This window comes from Capra hircus, assembly GCF_001704415.2.
Source record: "Capra hircus breed San Clemente chromosome X unlocalized genomic scaffold, ASM170441v1, whole genome shotgun sequence".
NCBI classification, from domain to species: Eukaryota; Metazoa; Chordata; class Mammalia; order Artiodactyla; family Bovidae; genus Capra; species Capra hircus.
The window spans coordinates 36,714,138-36,734,668 of NW_017189517.1; the positions used below are offsets into that span (position 1 = coordinate 36,714,138).

A 20,531-nucleotide genomic window follows, 5' to 3' on the forward strand; every position below is an offset into this window, starting at 1 on the left:
GATTTCTTTCATCACTATTTTGTAGTTTTTTATATATAGGCCTCTTGTTTCTTTAGGTAAATTTATTCCTAACTATTTTATTATTTTTGTTGCAATGGTGAATGGGATTGTTTCCTTAATTTCTCTTTCTGTTTTTTCATTTTTAGTGTATAGGAATGCAAGGGATTTCTGTGTATTAATTTTATATCCTGCAATTTTACTATATTCATTTATTAGCTCTAGCAATTTTCTGGTGGTATCTTTAGGGTTTTCTATGTAGAGGATCATGTCATCTGCAAACAGTGAGAGTTTTACTTTTGCTTTTCCAATCTGGATTCCTTTTATTTCTTTTTCTTCTCTGAATGCTGTGGCTAGGACTTCCAAAACTATGTTGAATAGTAGTGGTGAGAGTGGGCACACTTGTCTTGTTCCTGTTTTAGAGGAAATGCTTTCAATTTTTCACCATTGAGGATAATGTTTGCTGTGGGTTTGTTGTATAAGGCTTTTATTTTGTTTAGGTCTGATCCTTCCATGCTTGCTTTCTGGAGAGTTTTGTTTGTTTTTCTTTTTAATCATAAATGGGTGTTGAATTTTGTCAAGGGCTTTCTCTGCATATATTAAGATAATCATATGGTTTTTATCTTTCAATTTGTAATAATGGTGTATCACATTGTTTGATTTGTGATATTGAAGAATGTATCCTTGGAATAAAATCCGCTTGATCATGATGTATGATCTTTTTAATATGTTGTTGGATTCTGTTTACTAGAATTTTGTTGAGGGTTTTGCATATATGTTCATCATTGATATTGGCCTGTAGTTTGTGTGTGTGTGTGTGTGTGGCACCTTTGTCTGACTATGGTATTAGGGTGATGGTGGCCTCATAGAATGAGTTTGAGAGTTTCCCTTCCTCTGCAATTTTCTGGAAGAGTTTGAATAGGATAGGTGTTAGCTCTTCTCTAAATTTTTGGTAGGATCCACCTGTGAAGCCATCTGGTCCTGGGCTTTTCTTTGTTGGAAGATTTTTGATTACAGTTTGATTTCCATGCTTGTGATGGGTCTGTTAAGATTCTCTGTTTCTTCCTGGTTCAGTTTTGGAATGTTATACTTTTCTAAGAATTTGTCAATTTCGTGCAAGTTGTCCATTTTATTGGCATATAATTGGTCATAGTAGTCTCTTATAATCTTTTGTATTTCTGTGTTGTCATGATTTCTCCATTTTCATTTCTAATTTTATTGATTTGATTCTTCTCCTTTTTTTTCTTGATGAGTCTGGCTAACAGTTTGTCTATTTATCTTCTCAAAGATCCAGCTTTTAGTTTTGTTGATTTTTGCTATAGTCTCCATTTCTCTTTCAGTTATTTCTGCCCTAATTTTTATGATTTCTTTCCTTCTACTAACTTTGGCTTTCTTCTGTTCTTCTTTTTCTAGTTGCTTTAGGTGTACAGTTATGTTATTTATTTGATGTTTCTCTTGTTTCTTGAGGTAGGCTTGTATTGCTATGAACCTCCCTCTTAGCATTGCTTTTATAGGTTTCGGGTTGTCATGTTTTCATTTTCATTTGTTTTTATGCATATTTTGCTTTCCTTTTTGATTTCTTCCATGATCTTAACACAACGTGACTTTTACAAATGAATTCTCATAAAACCCCACCATCTTAAGTTGGAGACTACCTATACATACAAATATATCTACTGTCACTGTTTAAAAATATCAGCCTATATTTTGAATGTCATGTTGTTGTTTAGTTTCTAAGTTGTATCCAACACTTTTGCAACCTCATGGACTGTAGCCTGCGAAGCTCCTCTGTCCATGGGATTTCTCAGCAGGAAGAATGGAGTGGGTTGCCATTTCCTCTCCAGGAGATCTCCCCGACCCAAGGATTGAACCCCCATCTCCTGCATTGGCAAGCAGATTCTTTACCACTGAGCCACCAGGGAAGCCCTATATTTTGACTATGTGAAAATAATATAGTCTGTTGCTCAAACTCTTATTTATATCAAAATATAATACCAGGAAGAAAATTCACAAGTGACATGGATTCCTCTTTTTTGCATATACCCAAGAGAATTGAAAGCATAAATCTACACAAGGACTTGTACATGAATGTTCATAGGAACATTAGCCATAATGGCCATAAAGTGGTAACGATCCAAGTTTTCTTTAGCTGATGAATGGATAACCAAATATGGAATACCCATAGACTGGAATATTATTCAGCAATTAAAAAGGATGAAATACTGATGCATGCTTCAACATGGATAAACCTTGAAAATATGCTAAGTAGAAGAAGGCAGTCACAAAAGACCATATATTGTGTGATTCCATTTAAATGTAATGTCCAGAATAGGCAAATCCATAGAGACAAAAGGCTAATTGATGGTTCCCGGGGGCTAGGAATGGGAGCAGAAACTGACTAAAAATGGATATGAAGGGATTTTAGGGGATAATGTCAGTCAGTCAGTTCAGTCGCTCAGTTGTGTCTGACTCTTTGTGACCCCCATGAACCACAGCATGCCAGGCCTCCCTGTCTATCACCAACTCCCAGAGTCCACCCAAACCCATGTCCATTGAGTCGGTGATGCCATCCAACCATCTCATCCTCTGTTGACCCCTTCTCCTCCTGCCCTCGATCTTTCCCAGCATCAGGATCTTTTTCAGAGTCAACTCTTCACATGAGATGGCCAAAGTATTGGAGTTTCAGCTTCAGTGTCAGTCCTACCAATAAACACCCAGGACTGATCTTCTGGTTAATGTAATGTTCTCAAATTCACTTGTGGTGGGCACAATTCTATCCATCTTTAGAACCATACATTTACAAGGGCTGAATTTTTGGTTTATAAATTATATGTTCATACAGCTAGTAAATATTCAAAAATTATAAATGCCTCCCCAGAAGAACTGCTGCAAAGCTTGAGATGATTAACTTCCTAAGAATATAGAGAGACTTCCTAAGAATATAGAGAAACTTTATAGTGTGGCATCACACACATTGGGCATATTGCCACAGAAGACATTATGTATATCCTGGATTTCATAATCATGGTTCTGAAGTGTTTCAAACAACTGTTTATTCTTAACATGTTTGCCAAAATAAAGAGCTGCTTTTAACCCATTAATAGCATCCAAAGAATGATACTTCCAAAGAGAAGACTGAAGGAAAAGGTAATTATAAAGCAATAAAGTGGCCTTATGTTTTCTGTAATATAAAGATGGACATTTCCCTGGTGGCTTAGTGATAAAGAATCTGCCTGCAGTGCAGGAGACCTGGGTTTGATCCCTGGGTTGGGAAGATCCCCTGAAGGAGGGCATGGCAATCTACCTACCCCAGCATTTTTGCCTGGAGAATCCCCATGGACAGAGGAGCCTGGCGGGCTATAATCCATAGGGTCACACAGAGTCAGACATGACTGAAGCGACTAAGCAGCAGCAGCAGTGTAAAGATGGACTGGCATCATGGTCCTTTTCTAACCCTAAATTTTCAGTGATCAATAGGAGGAGGGTTCTGGAGAGAGGGGACATATGCATACCTGTGACTGATCTGTGTTGATGTGTGGCAGAGGCCAACACAATATTGTAGAGCAATTGTCCTCCAATAAAAAAAGAAAAAGAAAAAAACTTATCAGTGGTCAACCTCATTATTTACCTTGTTGACATTTAAAAATAATTCATGATAGATTCAGTTATTTTATAATGGCAGCAGTTCCTCACTATGTAGTGAAATATGTAAACACGCTGTGCTGTGCTTAGTCGCTCAGACATGTACGACTCTGTGACCCCATGGATTGCAGCCTGCCAGGTTCCTCTGTCCATGGGGATTCTCCAGGCAAGAATACTGGAGTGGGTTGCCATGACCTCCTCCAGGGGATCTTCCCAACCCAGGAATAGAAGACAGCTCTCCCGCATTGCAGGTGAATTTTTTTTTACCATCTGAGCCACCAGGGAAGCCCAAATACTAAAGTTTTAGTTTTTATTAATCAAATAAATCAACAAATATTTACATTAAACATTTTCCTCCTAAATCCAAGCATATGTTAAAAGTTAGTATATGATTACTAAATACCAGACACAAACTTTTATTGGAATATTTTATTTACGTTTTATATTTAAAGAGAATCAATATAAATCGGGACCTATTTACAGCATTTCAAATCAGTGTACAAGAATGCAATGGTTTCATCCACTCTACATTTAGCCAACAAAAATACATGTCTATTCTGCTTTTGCTTAAATTCTGCTGGAATTTGTACTGGAAACAAAACTCTAAAACCAAAGATAAGCCACAGAAAATATAAAGTGCATTTTTATAATAGCTCTATTTAACTTTGGTGGATGAAGCTTCAAACTTTATATTAAGGCACCTGGAATTCTACCCCCCAACACCAATTCTTTTTCAAACACCAAGAAAATGCATTCACGAAATTTATAGCTACATAGATAGAATTTTATTTTACCTAATGTTATTTTATAAAGCCCATTTTGGTAAAATATAAACTCAATTTTCAGTCAACTTTATTTGGAAAACATTTTCTATAGACTAATTTCTGTAGACAAATTCATACACAGAGATCAATTACCAATTTTTGTGTGACTTATTCAAAATCATTCTCAAATGGCATGATGATTTATATGTTCTACTTTTGAAAGTCCCATAAGTAAGGTTTGAGAAATAGTTATACAGTGTTTTTGTAAGGAAAGTTTGTGTCTATGATCTTTTGTCAAATTGGTGTCATTAATATACCAATCAATCCAGTCCAGTCCATATTCTCTAAAAAACTATGCTTGACACTCAAATGAAGTAAATTTAGCCTGATTTTTAAAATAAGAAATTGTTAAAATGAGTATTTTGCTTTAATCTTGTTCTATCAACTTAATGCAGCTTAAAAGATATTTCATGAAGTACTAGCCTAAGTTTGCATTGTTTTTTAAATTACAATTCCAGATCAATATAAGCACCTGGAGAAAAACCCTGACACATATAGCCCAAGCTAAAGTAGTATTATTTTTAATTAAGATACTATCATAAAATAAAGTGATTATAGCTGTTCCACATTTTAAAAGAAACATGTTTTGATAAGAAAATTGTTATAAATGGAAAACATGATTACTTGATAAGAGTTTTGAATGTTTAAAAATGTTGCTACTGCTATCAAGAGGAAACTTGCCTATGAAAAATATTATAATGTGTTTGTGGAAAAAGTTAATAGGTTTAATATTTTAAGTCATTTAACTATAGCATAATATGAGTTATCTCAGCACTTTCAGTATCATTCTTATTTTATTAAGTTTATCCAGTTCCTTAGTAGTAAACTAGGCCCTGATTGGCAGTTCTGTTATTACTAAAGGTTCAAGTTTTCTATTGATACAGATTTTATGATTTAATTTCTCGAACAGTGGTCTCCTGATCAGGACTTTCATCTTCTTCAAAGGTTGGGTTGTCAACGTGAGGAACAACATCCACTGCCATGGAATTTGCTTCATGGTTTACCAGCTGTAGATTTTCATCTTTAAAAAAAAATGGCATTTGAATCAGTTCTAATGAGGTGGATGAAACTGGAGCCTATTATACAGAGTGAAGTAAGTCAGAAAGAAAAACACCAATACAGTATACTAACGCAGATATATGGAATTTAGAAAGATGGTAACGATGACCCTATATGTGAGACAGCAAAAGAGACACAGATATAAGAGTGGACTTTTCAACTCTGTGGGAGAAGGCGAGGGTGGAATGATTTGAGAGAATAGCATTGAAACATGTATATTACCATATGTGAAATACATGACCAGTCCCAGTTCAATGCAGGAAACAGGGCACTCAGAGCCAGTGCACTGGGACAACCCAGAGGGATGGGATGGGGAGGGAGGTGGGGGGGGCTTCAGGATGGGGGACGCACGTATACCTGTGGCTGATTCATGTCAATGTATGGCAAAACCCACCACAAGACTGTAAAGTAATTAGTCTCCAATTAAAATTGTTAAATGGCAATTTTAGGATGCTTTTACCCCTCTGTTTTTCTTTTTTCTTTTTTTAAAAAATATTTATTTATTTTTTAACTTTACAATATTGTATTGGTTTTGCCATACATCAACATGAATCCACCATAGGTGTACACGTGTTCCCAATTCTGAACCCCCCTCCCGCCTCCCTCCCCGTACCATCCCTCTTGGTCATCCCAGTGCACCAGCCCCAAGCATCCTGTATCCTGCATCAAACCTAGACTGGTGATTCGTTTCATATATGATATTATACATGTTTCAATGCCATTCTCCCATATCATCCTGCCCTCGCCTTCTCCCACAGAGTCCAAAACACCGTTCTATACATCTGTGTCTCTTTTGCTGTCTCACATACTGGGTTATTGTTACCATCTTTTAAATTCCATATATATGTGTTAGTATACTGTATTGGTCATATACACAATAGCGTATTACTCAGCCATTAAAAAGAATACATTTGAATCAGTTCTAATGAGGTGGATGAAACTGGAGCCTATTATACAGAGTGAAGTAAGCCAGAAAGAAAATACCCCTCTGTTCTTTAAGACAAAATTCAACACACATGTCTAAGAAGTCTTTCTTATCTAATTCAATCACACTCTGATTATCACACTAATTCCCTGTTTCTTTAATATGATTTTGCTGCCTTACATAAAGCACTTATATGTGTGTGCTCAGTCACTTCAGTCGTGCCTGACTCTTTGTGACCCTATGGATTATAGCCTGCCAGGCTCCTCTGTCTATGGGATTTCCCAGGCAAGAATACTGGAGTGGGTTGCTATTTCCTCCTCCAGGGGATCTTCCCAACCCAGGAATCGAACCCTTGCCTCTGGTATCTCCTGCATTGGCAGGCGGGTTCTTTACCACTGCACCCAGGGAAGCCCTAAAGCATTTATGGCATTATATTAATTTACAATTACTATTTTGTTGATTCATACATGTGTTTATTTTTACCTACATTATAGCATCCTTAAGAGCAACAGTTATGTCTTCTGCTTCTTCTCTATTCTAAATATAATAGCTCTTAAAATCAACTTCATGTTTGAATCACCTGAGCACTTTAAAAAATTATCTATGCTTTTTCATATACATAGAGAGACTGATAAGATAGATCTGTGTATATGCTCAGTCAAGTCCAACTCTTTGTGACCCCATGGACTGTAGCCTGCCAGGTTCCTCTGTCTATGGGATTTCCCAGCCAAGAATACTGGTTGTCATTTCCTTCTCCAGGGTATCTTCCCAACCCAGGGATTGAACCCACATCTCCTGTGTCTCCTGCATTGCAGGCAGATTCTTTACCAACTAGATAGACAGAAGGACTAAAGCTAATCAACCAGGAAGTTGTGAAGGGAGTTCCCAAAATGGAATACAAGTAGTAACAAGTGAATATAATTATTTTACAAATGAAATATAGAGAGTTCAGAAGAGAGTGGGAAAGAAAAGAACTGACCTAAGTAATTTTGGAAAATGATATTTTGACTATATCCTATAAGGTTAAAACCAAAGAACTACACTGGTTAGTGAAATTGTTCTTCACAGGGTACATTGGCAATGTTACAACTTACATGTACTTTAGGACTGAACAAATAAGTAAATATACTGAGGATAATAACAGCCGGGTTTCTCAATGTCCAAGAATGGAGTTAAAAGTAAGGAAAGAGGAAGGCTAGAATAAACTCTGTGATGTTGGATTAGAATCATACATCAGTATGAACTAGCTGTTCTTCAGATAGGTAAATGTAGATGTGTGTATATTTGTGTGAGTACATACACATATTTCCTCGCTTTGTTCCTTTAAAGGGCTAATAGCAATGATACTCCAAAAGCAATGAGCATACCTAATGCCTGATCTTGACTCTGAGGTGCTGTTCTCCAATAAAAGCCCCCACTCCCTGATTTTAGGGTTAGGGCAAGAGAGAAGATTAACCTAGATTCTAGCCTGCTGCTGCTGCTAAGTCACTTCAGTCGTGTCCGACTCTGTGCAACCCCATAGACGGTAGCCTACCAGGCTCCCCCGTCCCTGGGATTCTCCTAGGGGCCAGCAAACTACAGCTTGCAAGCCAAATCCATAGCTAAGAGTGATTTTGACATTTTTAAGAGGTTGGAAGATAAAACAACACTGTCCCAGCCCCCAAAGCAACAAAGACCTAAAGTCTTCAAAGCCTAAAATACTTATTATCTGGCCCTATACAGAAAAAGTTTGCCAACCCTTGGCCTAGAACATCTTGTGATAATAGAAAGTAAGGAAGTACTCAAAAAGGGGGGGGGGGTTATTTTGAAAGAAAATCAACCAACTTGAGGGAGTTCCCAATGACCAAATCTAGAACAATCTAAGCATGAATAAATCATGAGAATAATATTATGGAGAAAAAGAAGTGAATCTGTGAGTCCATATTATTATAAACAGTTGAATAAATAAGTGGAGAAATGATAGCTCTTCTTTAAATTAGAAGCTTAATTAATGTAGAAAGAAGGATGGAAATAGAAAATCACCATTTGGCACACACTTCAGTAATAATTATTGTAAGCAAGAACTATCAATGATTGCTAAAATTAGTAGGTAAAAATTATGATGAGAAACAGGACATTTGCATAGTTTCCAAGTGCCTATAGAACAATAAAGGGAAAAATAATAACTTTAAAAGAAGAGGCTTGGCAGATACCACCTTAACCAAGTGAACAAAGTTAAAAACAGTGATAATAAGACATGGGCATAATGTGCCTCATTATATAATATCAAGCAGACAAGATAAGATATGTGGTTTTCTTGCCAGAAATAGACAATGAATTTAATCATTGGGAAACAGCAGAAAATTCCAAATTGAAGGATATTCTTCAAAGTAACTAACTGGTGGCCTTCAGAGGTGTCAGAGCCAAGAAAAATGAAGACTTAGAAACAGTCACATATTAAGACTAAAAGGACATGACAGTTAAATGTAATGTGGACCTCTCAGCAGATTGGGTATAGAAAGAACATATCCAAACATAAAGGACGTATATAGGGACTTCCCTGGTGGTACAGTGGTTAAGATTCCAAGTTTTCAATGCAGGGGGTATGGGGTGGATCCCTGGTCAGGGAGCTAAGATCTCACATGCTTCACATGTGTGAGATGAACTAATATTTGACAAGGGAACCAAAAACATCCAGTGGGGAAGACAGTCTTCAATAAATGGTGTTGGGTAACCTGGATAAATACGCAACAGAATGAAACCAGACTCCCATCTCACACCACTTCCCCAGAGGGATGGTACGGGGAGGGAGGTGGGAGGGGGGTTCAGGATCGGGAACACGTGTACACCCATGGTGGATTCATGTTGATGTATGGCAAAACCAATACAATATTGTAAAGTAATTAGCCTCCAATTAAAATAAATAAATTTAAATTAAAATGAACTCTAAATAGATTAAGGACTTAAAATGCCAAAATCAACAAATGGGACTACATCAAACCAAAAAGCTTCTGCTCAGCAAAAGAAATAATCAAAAGAATGAAAAGGCAAGCTACAAAATGGGAGAAAATATTTGCAAACCACGTATCAGGTAAGGAGTTAATACCCAAAATATATAAGGAACTCATATAATTCAATAGCAGAAAAGTAAATAATCTGATTTAAAACTGGGCAGAATTGAAATTTTTTGGGGAAAAGATATTTTCCCAAAGAAGACATGTGTGCATGCTCAGTTGCTCAGTCATCTCCAACTCTTTGCCCCCATGGACTGCAGCCCATCAGGCTCCTCTGTCCATAGGACTTTCCAGACAAGAACATTGGAGTGGGATGCCATTTCCTCCTCCAGGGGATCTTCCTGACCCAGGGATTGAACCTGCATCTCATGTGGCTCCTGCATTGGCAGGCAGAATATTTACTGCTGACCCATCTGGGAAGCACCCCAAAGAAGATATGTGGATACAAATGGCCAACAAGTACATGAAAAGATGTTCATCACTAATCATCAGGGAAATGCAAATCCAAACCACAATGAGATATTGCCTCACGCTTGTTAGAATAGCTATTATCAAAATGATAACAGATGAGTGTTGGCAAGGATGTGAAGAAAAGGGAACTCTGGTGCACAGTTGGTGGAAATGTATATTGGTACAGCACTATGGGAAACATGTTCTCAAAAAACTAAAAATAGAACTACCATATCATCCAGCAATCCAACTTCTGGGTATATACCCAAAGGAAATGAAAGCATTATCTTGAAGAGACAGCTGCACCTCCATGTTCACTGCAGCATTATTCACAATAGCCAGACACAGAAGTAACCTGTTTCTATTGACTGATCAACAGATATAGAAAACGTGAGATACATATATATGTACACACACACACACACAGGAATATTACTCAGCCATGAGAAAGGAGATACTTCCATTTGCAACAACATGGATAGATCTTGAGGACACTGTGCTAAGTGAAATAAGCCACACAGAGAAAGACAAACACTGTATGATAACACTTATATGTGGAATCTTTTTTTAAAAAGTCAAAGTCATAGAAACAGAGAATGGTGGGTCCAAGAGGCTAGAAGCAGGGGGGGAATGGAGAAATGTCCATCAAAGGATACAAGTTTCCAGTTATAAGATGAGTAAGTTCTTGGGAATTTAATATATAGCATGGTGACTACAGTTAACAATACTGTAGTAAATACTTGAAAGTTGCTAAGTGTAGATCTTAAATGTTCTAACCACACATACACACACACATAATTTGTAATTATTTGAGATGATAGATTTGGTGACTAATCTTTCTCTGGTTATATGTCAAGTATATTTCAATAAAATTGGGGGGAAATGAGAGAAGAGGAAATGCAATGTGGGATCCTAGGACAGAAAAAGTACATTAGTGGGTCAACTGGTGAAATTTGAGTAAGTTCAATTTAGTTACCAACATTTTATCATACAATTTCCTGATTTTGATAACTGTATATGGTTATATACAATGTTAATACCTGGAGAAGTTCAGTGATTGGCATTCTTTTTACTATTTTTTAAACATTTTTAAAGTCAGGCTGAAACTATTAAAAAAAAAAAAACACCTGTGTTTGGGCCCCACATCTCATGGATTCTGATTGAACTATTCTGGGGTAGAGTCCAGGTATCAGTAATGTTTAAAGTTCTTCTGGGTGATTCTAATGTGCAGCAAGGATTAAGAACTAGGGGCCCTATTCTGTGGTTCTCAAAGTGTGGTCCCTGGATAAGCAGTATCGTGACCACCTGGAAACTTCTTAGAAATGAAAATTCTCAGGGCCCTTCTCAAACCTATTAAGTCAGAAACTAGTGGTTGCCACTCTGCTTGTTTTTTTTCTTTTTTTAATAAACTTTTATTCATTTACTTTGGCTGTGCTGGATCTTTGTTGCTGTGCACGAGCTTTCTCTAGTTGCAGCAAGTGGGGGCTACGCTCTAGTTGCAATGCATGGGTTTCTCGTTGCTGTGGCTTGTCCTTGTAGAGCATGGGCTCTAGAGCGCTGGCTTCAAGTTGCAGTGCAGGGGCTTAGTTGGCCCACAACATGTGGGATCTTCCTAGACCAGGGATTTGAACCTGTGTCCGCTGCACTGCAAGGCGGATTCTTAACCACTGAACCAGGGAAGGCCCTCCCCTCTGTTTAAACAAGCCCTCTAGGTGACTCAAGGTATGCTTAAGTTTGAAAACCAGTGCTCTAATACAACTCAGCACAATGATGGAACACACAAGCACAAACTAACCAACTGTATGTTTTCGAAGCTATTTAAACCAACTATCACCATAATAATCAGTGGTTAATAGGAAAGATGCCAAAACAATTATTATATAATTGTGTGTGAGTGTGTGTGTGTGCTCAGTTGAGTCTGACTCTTTGCAACCCTGTGGACCATAGCCCACCAGGCTCCTCTGTCCACGGGATTTTCCAGGCATGAATACTGGAATGGGTTGCCATTTCCTCCTCCAGTTGACAAGTCTACTTTATTATTAATGTTAAATTTTGCTGTTCTAATGTTTTTGCAAAACCAATTTAAAAATTCACGGTTGTCATCTGATCTCAAACCAAAGTGGTGGTGGTGGTTTAGTCACTCAATCATGTCCGACTCTTGTGATCCCATGGACTGCAGCCTGCCAGGCTCCTCCATCCATGGGACTCTCCAGGCAAGAATACTGGAGTGAGTTGCTATCTCCTTCTCCCTCAAAGCAAAGTATATTCTCTTAATTTAAGACATATGACTGAGGCACCAATTTATCTATTAGCAGTATCTCTAAACTATAGAAGTAGCCAAGAAGGAAAAGTAACCCTTAAATAATGAAACCCCAAATATCAATATATAAAAGAGATGGCAAGTGTGCCACTTCTATCCATGATTACATTTTAAGTAGTCACAAAAGTCACACTAACACATTCACCTTCAAAGATGTTGGTTTAAGTCAATTGAATATTTGATTTGTTTGAAGAGCATAATAAAGTATTAGGAAACTAAACTTAAATTTCTTAACTTTTATTTTTGCTCTGACTCTCTGAATGGGAGGATTTTACCCCAAGGCCATACCAATTCTATATATCCATTTATTTGGGTGCTCACACTTGTGATGGTTGTATATTTGGCATGCCTCAAACATTGAGTGTCTCAGCAAAATCCAATCATATGAGGAAGTAACATAGGTTGTTGACTTTATAATGGGTATTCTTAGACTGGTTTGGTTTTTGGTATCTGTTACTGACTTTAGAAATAGCATATGGCTTCTAAAAGTGAAGAAAAGGCAGGGTAAAGATGAATATTTCTGTATGTGCAACTTTTCTACAAACTATTAAATGTAAATTAGAATATCTCATAATCTCAGCATAATAATGATGACTGGGGGCCACAGTTGAACTCTAAAATAAAAAAATAACAATTAAAATACAAAGAAATACTTCCCTTAGATATCAGAAGCTTATCTTAAAATACATGATTTTAAATCAGGACTAATTTTATATTTAACAAAACTTCTGGTTTCTTAATGTTGAAACAAATCTACTCCACACAGCTTAAACATCTCTGTCTAATTTATAATTACAGGAAACATATTACTTTATTCTTATTAAGGCAAACAAACAGCATTTATGTGGGTTAAACTATTCTTTTTATTTTATTTATTTATTTATGGCTGTGTTGGGTCTTATTTGCTGTGCGGGCTTTTCTCTAGTTGTGTGAGTGGGAAAATCTATTCTGTGTGGTCACTCATTCAATACTTATTTGAGTATTTGCTGTGAGGAAGCTTGTACTAGGTGCTGGGTGTACAATAGTGAACAATAAAACACTGTCCCTACCCAAATGGACTTTTAAAAGGTTTTAATACAATTCAGTGCAATAAGTGCAATGATAGAAGTTCTGTGGAAGTGACAGTAGGGCCACACGTGTAACTAAAGATAGGCTTCTCAGGGGAGCAAGTTTTCTCTTCAACATTTTATTTTGTATTGGGCTAAAGCCCAATACAAAATAAAACTAAGATACAAATACAAAATAAAACTAAGATACAGAAAACTAAGATCATGGCATCTGGTCCCATCACTTCATGGGAAATAGATGGGAAAACAGTGGAAACAGTGTCAGACTTTATTTTTCTGGGCTCCAAAATCACTGCAGATGGTGACTGCAGCCATGAAATTAAAAGACGCTTACTCCTTGGAAGGAAAGTTATGACCAACCTAGATAGCATATTCAAAAGCAGAGACATTACTTTGCCAACAAAGGTCCATCTAGTCAAGGCTATGGTTTTTCCAGTGGTCATGTATGGATGTGAGAGTTGGACTCTGAAGAAAGCTGAGTGCCGAAGAATCGATGCTTTTGAACTGTGGTGTTGGAGAAGACTCTTGAGAATCCTTTGGACTGCAAGGAGATCCAACCAGTCCATTCTAAAGGAGATCAGTCCTGGGATTTCTTTGGAAGGAATGATGCTAAAGCTGAAACTCCAATACTTTGGCCACCTCATGAGAAGAGTTGACTCATTGGAAAAGACTGATGCTGGGAGGGACTGGGGGCAGGAGGAAAAGGGGATGACCGAGGATGAGATGGCTGGATGGCATCACCAACTCGATGGACGTGAGTTTGAGTGAACTCCGGGAGTTGGTGATGGACAGGGAGGCCTGGCGTGCTGCAGTTCCTGGGGTTGCAAAGATTCGGACATGACTGAGCAACTGAAATGAAATGAACTGAACTGAACTGAAAGCTGATTAACAATGTTGTGATAGTTTCAGGTGAACAGCAAAGGGACTCAGCCATCCATATATATGTATCCATTCTCCTCCAAACTCAAAGGGGAGCAAGTTTTAAAGGAGGAACAGGAGTTGGGCTTGACTTCCCCAATTTCTTGGTGGAGGAAGAGTGGAAGGAATGGGCAGAAAGAAGACAGTGCTTCAAACTATGACTGTTGAATTAAGGTTAGAAATTAGGAGATGGATTAAAGGAAAAATTATATTGAACCAAAAGGAAAGGGAGAGGGAAGAATCTAGGATTCTCCCTAAGTTTCTGGATTGAGGCACCTGGGCTGGTGTTCCTACCATTTATGCAGATAAAGAATACAGGAGAAGGAATATGAATTGTCATTTTATTTGCTTTTCAAATTCTCTGCAAAAACTGTTCTGCCTTCCACCCTCCCCCATAAAAACAGAACACCAAAATAGTAGGTTGGGACTTTTCTTCTTCTTTTAAACTGACCTGGCAATAAACTGAATTATCCCATACACTCAGGCCTCCTGCAGAGCAGGCAAGAATTCTACCACTGAACTACCAATGCTGCTAAACTGAATTATGCCATACCCTCTCCTTTCTCTTTACTGAATTCTATTAGCACACAGTTACAGGAACCAAAAATTCATCTGAGGCTAAGAGACAATGATTATCTATTATAGGTAGATTATTAAGATTCTTATGACTACTTTGTACTCTGTGAAATGTTCAAAGATTAGATTACAATATGAGGTTTGTGTTTGCATGGTAGTATTCCTCGTGACCTCTGTACAAATGGTATCTATGGCACTGATAAGCCTACCAAGGACAAAGGTTCATGTCATAGGAAGCTGCAACTTTTACAAGTCATCTTGACATTTCATTTTCCTCCTATTTTTTAGGCCAGAATTAGGTCATCTCAAAATGGGGACTGAGGAAAAACTATCAAACCAACAAAAACCAAAAGACAAAGGTAGAAGTTAAAGAAAGAGAAAATAATTTGTATAGGGGTTTTCTCTAAGGAAAAAAGTAACAGAATTCCCTAAAATCTCTCTACTGGTATGGCATTACTATTTTGAAATTAATATATTCACTTTTAGTTTCCAAGGTTTGTTCATTTCATGGCAAATAACAGGTGGCAGCACACTGTTCTTAAAACACAGTTTCCTATCTGGGAAAAAAAGGAGGGGGTGGTTCTGGAGAAGTTGTGTATAAATCAAGGTTATGGAAATTAAATTATATTTTATCATTACATAACTTCTTTATCATAATTTCTGGTTGATATGCAATAAAGAATGGCTTCTAAAGTTGAAAACTTGTCCTTAGCCTCTGTAAGTTAATAAATCAACACTTAAATGCATTGGAGAGCAACTTTCCAATAAAAAATCTTTTCTTCTGTAAATAATCCCCATTCTTAATGCATTTCATCTGTTTCAGGTAGATTTCAATATGTGTATATTAAGTCAAAAGAGGGGTGCATCCTGCATTGCACCACTGTCACTAGAAAAAACCTGGAATGTGTTAATTGTGTTAATGGATGAACAGAATAAATGCTAAAAAACAGGAGTACACTGCCTGGGTGTCTAATCTCCAGTGGATCATTTGTGGGGCACTTGGGGCCCCTCAGCCTGGTGCTCACTTGCTGAGTGTGCATGTTCCTCCAAAGGTGGTTCATCTACTCCCTGAACTGAAGCATATCCAGATGAAGCCGTCTCACTGCGGTTATCCTCTTCATGAGGAGAAGCATTACTGGAAGTTTCATTGGATACAGGAACTTGTAAAGACACTGACCCATCTTCAACATCCACCTGTGGAAAGCATTAGACCACATTAACAGGCTCTGAGAGTACATGCTTTTCCTTGACATATTATTACAAAGTTTCTTCATAGGTGACTTCTTAGAGCAAGGTTTCTTGACTTTTGAAACTTACAATCCATTTTTTGATGATCACAAACATCTCTTGCTGGTCCCAGCCAGAGCACTGGACTAACAGGTTCCAATGGGGTGAAAGATGTTACAGGCAGACTGCCATCAACATTTGACATGTTTATTTGGGTGAACACTTCTTAATATAATGCCTGAGACAAGGAACGCACTCAAAAGACAAATTCCTATGCTGTCCCCTAGGAGTATTGAGAATCACTGTCATCTATATATCTCCTCAAGTCAGGAAGATTCTGTTGAGCTTGACTCTCTGTTGTGTGTATTGTGAAACAGGTAGTTTTTTCACTTATGAAATATAATTCAATATTTAGTATACTTTCTCAAACTTTACATGGTCATTTAACTACAAGTTTGGTTGCAATGCAATAGTAAGATAGTAAAAAAACAACAAGGGGTATCAGAAGTCAGCTGGGGTTATCACTTCAAGTTCTGACCACATAATAAGTACATTTGAGGAGGGGGAAGAAGGAGGAAAATAGAGGTGGTCCAACATGGCATCTCGCTGTCACTATGATATAAGCAGTTCCCATTTTTGGTATAACCTATAAGTCTAGCACATTGTATAGTTTAAAAATAGCATGATAACTTCCTGAAGGTTAAGATATATAAATAACACACTGCTTAAGTTCCTTTGTATAAATAGTTTAGCAATGCTTACCTCAATTCCCAAAGCTTTGAGTATGTCACATTTGCACATGGGGCAAGTCCTGTGTTCTAACAGCCATGGGTCAACACATGTCTTATGGAAAATGTGGCTAATGAGGGAAAAAACATATAAACTGGTTATCTGTTGTGAAATAGCAACAACGCTTTGCCTAATATACTAACAGGTTACTCTATAAGTTTACTTGGTCTTTTAACAAATGACTTTTTTCCCTTTAAAACACACAATTACAGAATCAAAATTTAGAAATTTCATAATACAGTACTTTTAAATATAAAAGCCTCATTACCCTAGCTTCATAAAAACTATTTTCAATACCACTTACTTAAAAAATAGTTAAGATATTGCCTGACCTAACATGTACAGTAATTTGGATCTTTATTTTTTTGTTATACCCTAACTAGACCATTCAGGTATGACCTAAATCAAATCCTTTACAGTTATAGTGGAAGTGAGAAATAGATTTAAGGGCCTAGATCTGATAGATAGAGTGCCTGATGAACTATGGATGGAGGTTCGTGACATTGTACAGGAGACAGGGATCAAGACCATCCCCATGGAAAAGAAATGCAAAAAAGCAAAATGGCTGTCTGGGGAGGCCTTACAAATAGCTGTGAAAAGAAGACAAGTGAAAAGCGAAGGAGAAAAGGAAAGATATAAGCATCTGAATGCAGAATTCCAAAGAATAATAAGGAGAGATAAGAAAGCCTTCCTCAGTGATCACTGCAAAGAAATAGAGGAAAACAACAGAATGGGAAAGACTAGAGATCTCTTCAAGAACATTAGAGATACCAAGGGAACATTTCATGCAAAGATGGGCTCGATAAAGGACAAAAATGGTATGGACCTAACAGAAGCAGAAGATATTAAGAAGAGGTGGCAAGAATACACAGAACTGTACACAAAAGATCTTCATGACCAAGATAATCACGATGGTGTGATCAAGTGGTGTGAAGTCAAGTGGGCCTTAGAAAGCATCACTACGAACAAAGCTAGTGGAGGTGATGGAATTCCAGTTGAGCTATTTTAAATCCTGGGAAGATGATGCTGTGAAAGTGCTGCACTCAATATGCCAGCAAATTTGGAAAACTCAGCAGTGGCCAGAGGACTGGAAAAGGTAAGTTTTCATTCCAATCCCCAAAAAAGGCAATGCCAAAGAATGCTCAAACTACTGCACAGTTGCACTCATCTCACACGCTAGTAAAGTAATGCTCAAAATTCTCCAAGCCAGGCTTCAGCAATACATGAACTGTGAACTTCCAGATGTTCAAGCTGGTTTTAGAAAAGGCAGAGGAACCAGAGATCAAATTGCCAACATCTGCTGGATCATGGAAAAAGCAAGAGAGTTCCAGAAAAACATCTATTTCTGCTTTATTGACTATGCCAAGCCTTTGACTGTGTGGATCACAATAACTATGGAAAATTCTGAAAGAGATGGGAATACCAGACCACCTGACTGGCCTCTTGAGAAATCTATATGCAGGTCAGGGAGCAACAGTTAGAACTGGACATGGAACAACAGACTGGTTTCAAATAGGAAAAGGAGTACGTCAAGGCTGTATATTGTCACCCTGCTTATTTAACTTATATGCAGAGTACATCATGAGAAACGCTGGGCTGGAAGAAGCACAAGCTGGAATCAAGATTGCTGGGAGAAATATCAATAACCTCAGATACGCAGATGACACCACCCTTATGGCACAAAGTGAAGAGGAACTAAAAAGCCTCTTGATGAAAGTGAAAGAGGAGAATGAAAAAGTTGGCTTAAAGCTCAACATTCAGAAAACGAAGATCATGGCATCTGGTCCCATCACTTCATGGGAAATAGATGGGGAAACAGTAGAAACAGTGTCAGACTTTATTTTTTCGGGCTCCAAAATCACTGCAGATGGTGACTGCAGCCATGGAATTAAAAGACGCTTACTCTTTGGAAGGAAAGTTATGACCAACCTAGATAGCATATTCAAAAGCAGAGACATTACTTTGCCAACAAAGGTCCATCTAGTCAAGGCTATGGTTTTTCCAGTGGTCATGTATGGATGTGAAAGTTGGACTGTGAAGAAAGCTGAACACCAAAGAATTAATGCTTTTGAACTGTGGTGTTGGAGAAGATTCTTGAGAGTCCCTTGGACTGCAAGGAGATCCAACCAGTCCATTCTAAAGGAGATCAGTCCTGGGTGTTCTTTGGAAGGAATGATGCTAAAGCTGAAACTCCAATACTTTGGCCACCTCATGCGAAGGGTTGACTCACTGGAAAAGACTCTGATGCTGGGAGGAATTGGGGGCAGGAGGAGAAGGGGAAGACAGAGGATGAGATGGCTGGATGGTATCACCGTCTTGATGGACGTGAATTTGAGTGAACTCCAGGAGTTGGTGATGGACAGGGAGGCCTGGCGTGCTGCGATTCATGGGGTCGCAGAGTTGGACATGACTGAGCGACTGAACTGAACTATAAAATAGTACAGTTAGTCAGTCATTCTTGATAATATAGACAAAAGTATTGAGTTCAAAATAATTCTGATAATTTAGGAAATGTGACAAATTCCAAGAATACCATTATTTAATAGCAAAAAGGAAGAATGTTAAGAATAACTTCCAGGAGATGGATAATGAGAAGCTAATGAAGACTTCCAAATAGGTGCTCATAAATTGATTTTATTTTTTTCTCAACAGGATGGGCAGAAATCTTTTTAATTAAATTATCCAGTACAGCACAAGCTGGCTACACACACACTCACACACACACAATAAACAGTGGTGCTAGCTAGGTTCTCAGTTTTTTACAGAGGTAGTTTCCAAATTGTACCAGATTATGGAAACTTCATATAATTAGCCTTATACTATTTCCAATGATATTAAAAATAAAGTAATCATCTGTATTTAAGTGAAAAGAAGTTAAAAACACTTTCTTTATTTGGAGACATTCAAAATAGTTTCCTGCACTATCATCATTTTTGTAAATCAGCTATTTTTTAACATAAAAGAAAATTAAACTTACTTGCAGGTTAAGATGCGCACCAAATCATTTGGTTTATATAGTTCAATACACACGGCACAACTATCTCCATCAGGGCCAATTTCCTAAGAGCAAAGAGTTACTGTTATTATGATGGATAAGAAAAATACACTAAACTACAGAGCAAGATCAGAATATACATGTATTTAATACATTACTTAAATTCCTACAGAAGGAGCATCATATTACTAAAATGACTTTCAATAAGAAATTTAAAATTATCTAGACTTAACTGGAATCTTAAAAAAAAGCCAAACTTATAGAAACAGAGTAGAAAAGTAGTTTCCAAGGGCTAAGGAGTGGGGAAAATAGGGAGAAGTTAGTAAAAGGGTACAAATTTTCAACTATGAGGTCTGAAGATCTAATATAATACATGGTGATGAGAGTTGATAACACTGTGTATTATGTAATTGAAATTAGAAAATAAAATACTTAGCATTTAAAAAGTAAAAGCAGAGGAATCCTGAGTAGCCTCGTGGTTAGGATTCTGGGCTTTCACTGCCATCAGTTCAGTTCAGTTCAGTTGCTCAGTTGTGTACGACTGTTTGCAACCCCATGAATCGCAGCACACCAGGCCTCCCTGTCCATCACCAACTCCTGGAGTTTACCCAAACTCATATCCATCGAGTCAGTGATGCCATTCAACCATCTCATCCTCTGTCATCCCCTTCTCTTCCTGCCCCTATCCCTCCCAGCATCAGGGTCTTTTCCAATGAGTCAACTCTTCACTGCCATAGCCTGGGTTCAAT

The 20,531-nt window shown here is 37.7% G+C and overlaps 1 protein-coding gene across 2 annotated transcripts in view; it reads right to left on the reverse strand.

Annotated features, from left to right (window-relative positions):
* Window positions 1–4,053: 4,053 nt before the first annotated feature.
* The window catches only part of RNF128 (ring finger protein 128, E3 ubiquitin protein ligase), a 98,195-nt gene continuing 81,717 nt past the window's right edge, over window positions 4,054–20,531 (reverse strand). For both annotated transcript variants that reach the window (XM_018044229.1, XM_013976196.2), the window contains exons 4-7: window positions 19,765–19,847; window positions 16,761–16,857; window positions 15,797–15,965; window positions 4,054–5,484 (exon numbers count right to left, since the gene is read on the reverse strand). In XM_018044229.1, the coding sequence (XP_017899718.1) occupies window positions 5,351–5,484; window positions 15,797–15,965; window positions 16,761–16,857; window positions 19,765–19,847 (483 nt within the window). In that variant the 3' untranslated portion in view covers window positions 4,054–5,350. The remainder of the gene's footprint in view (window positions 5,485–15,796; window positions 15,966–16,760; window positions 16,858–19,764; window positions 19,848–20,531) is intronic.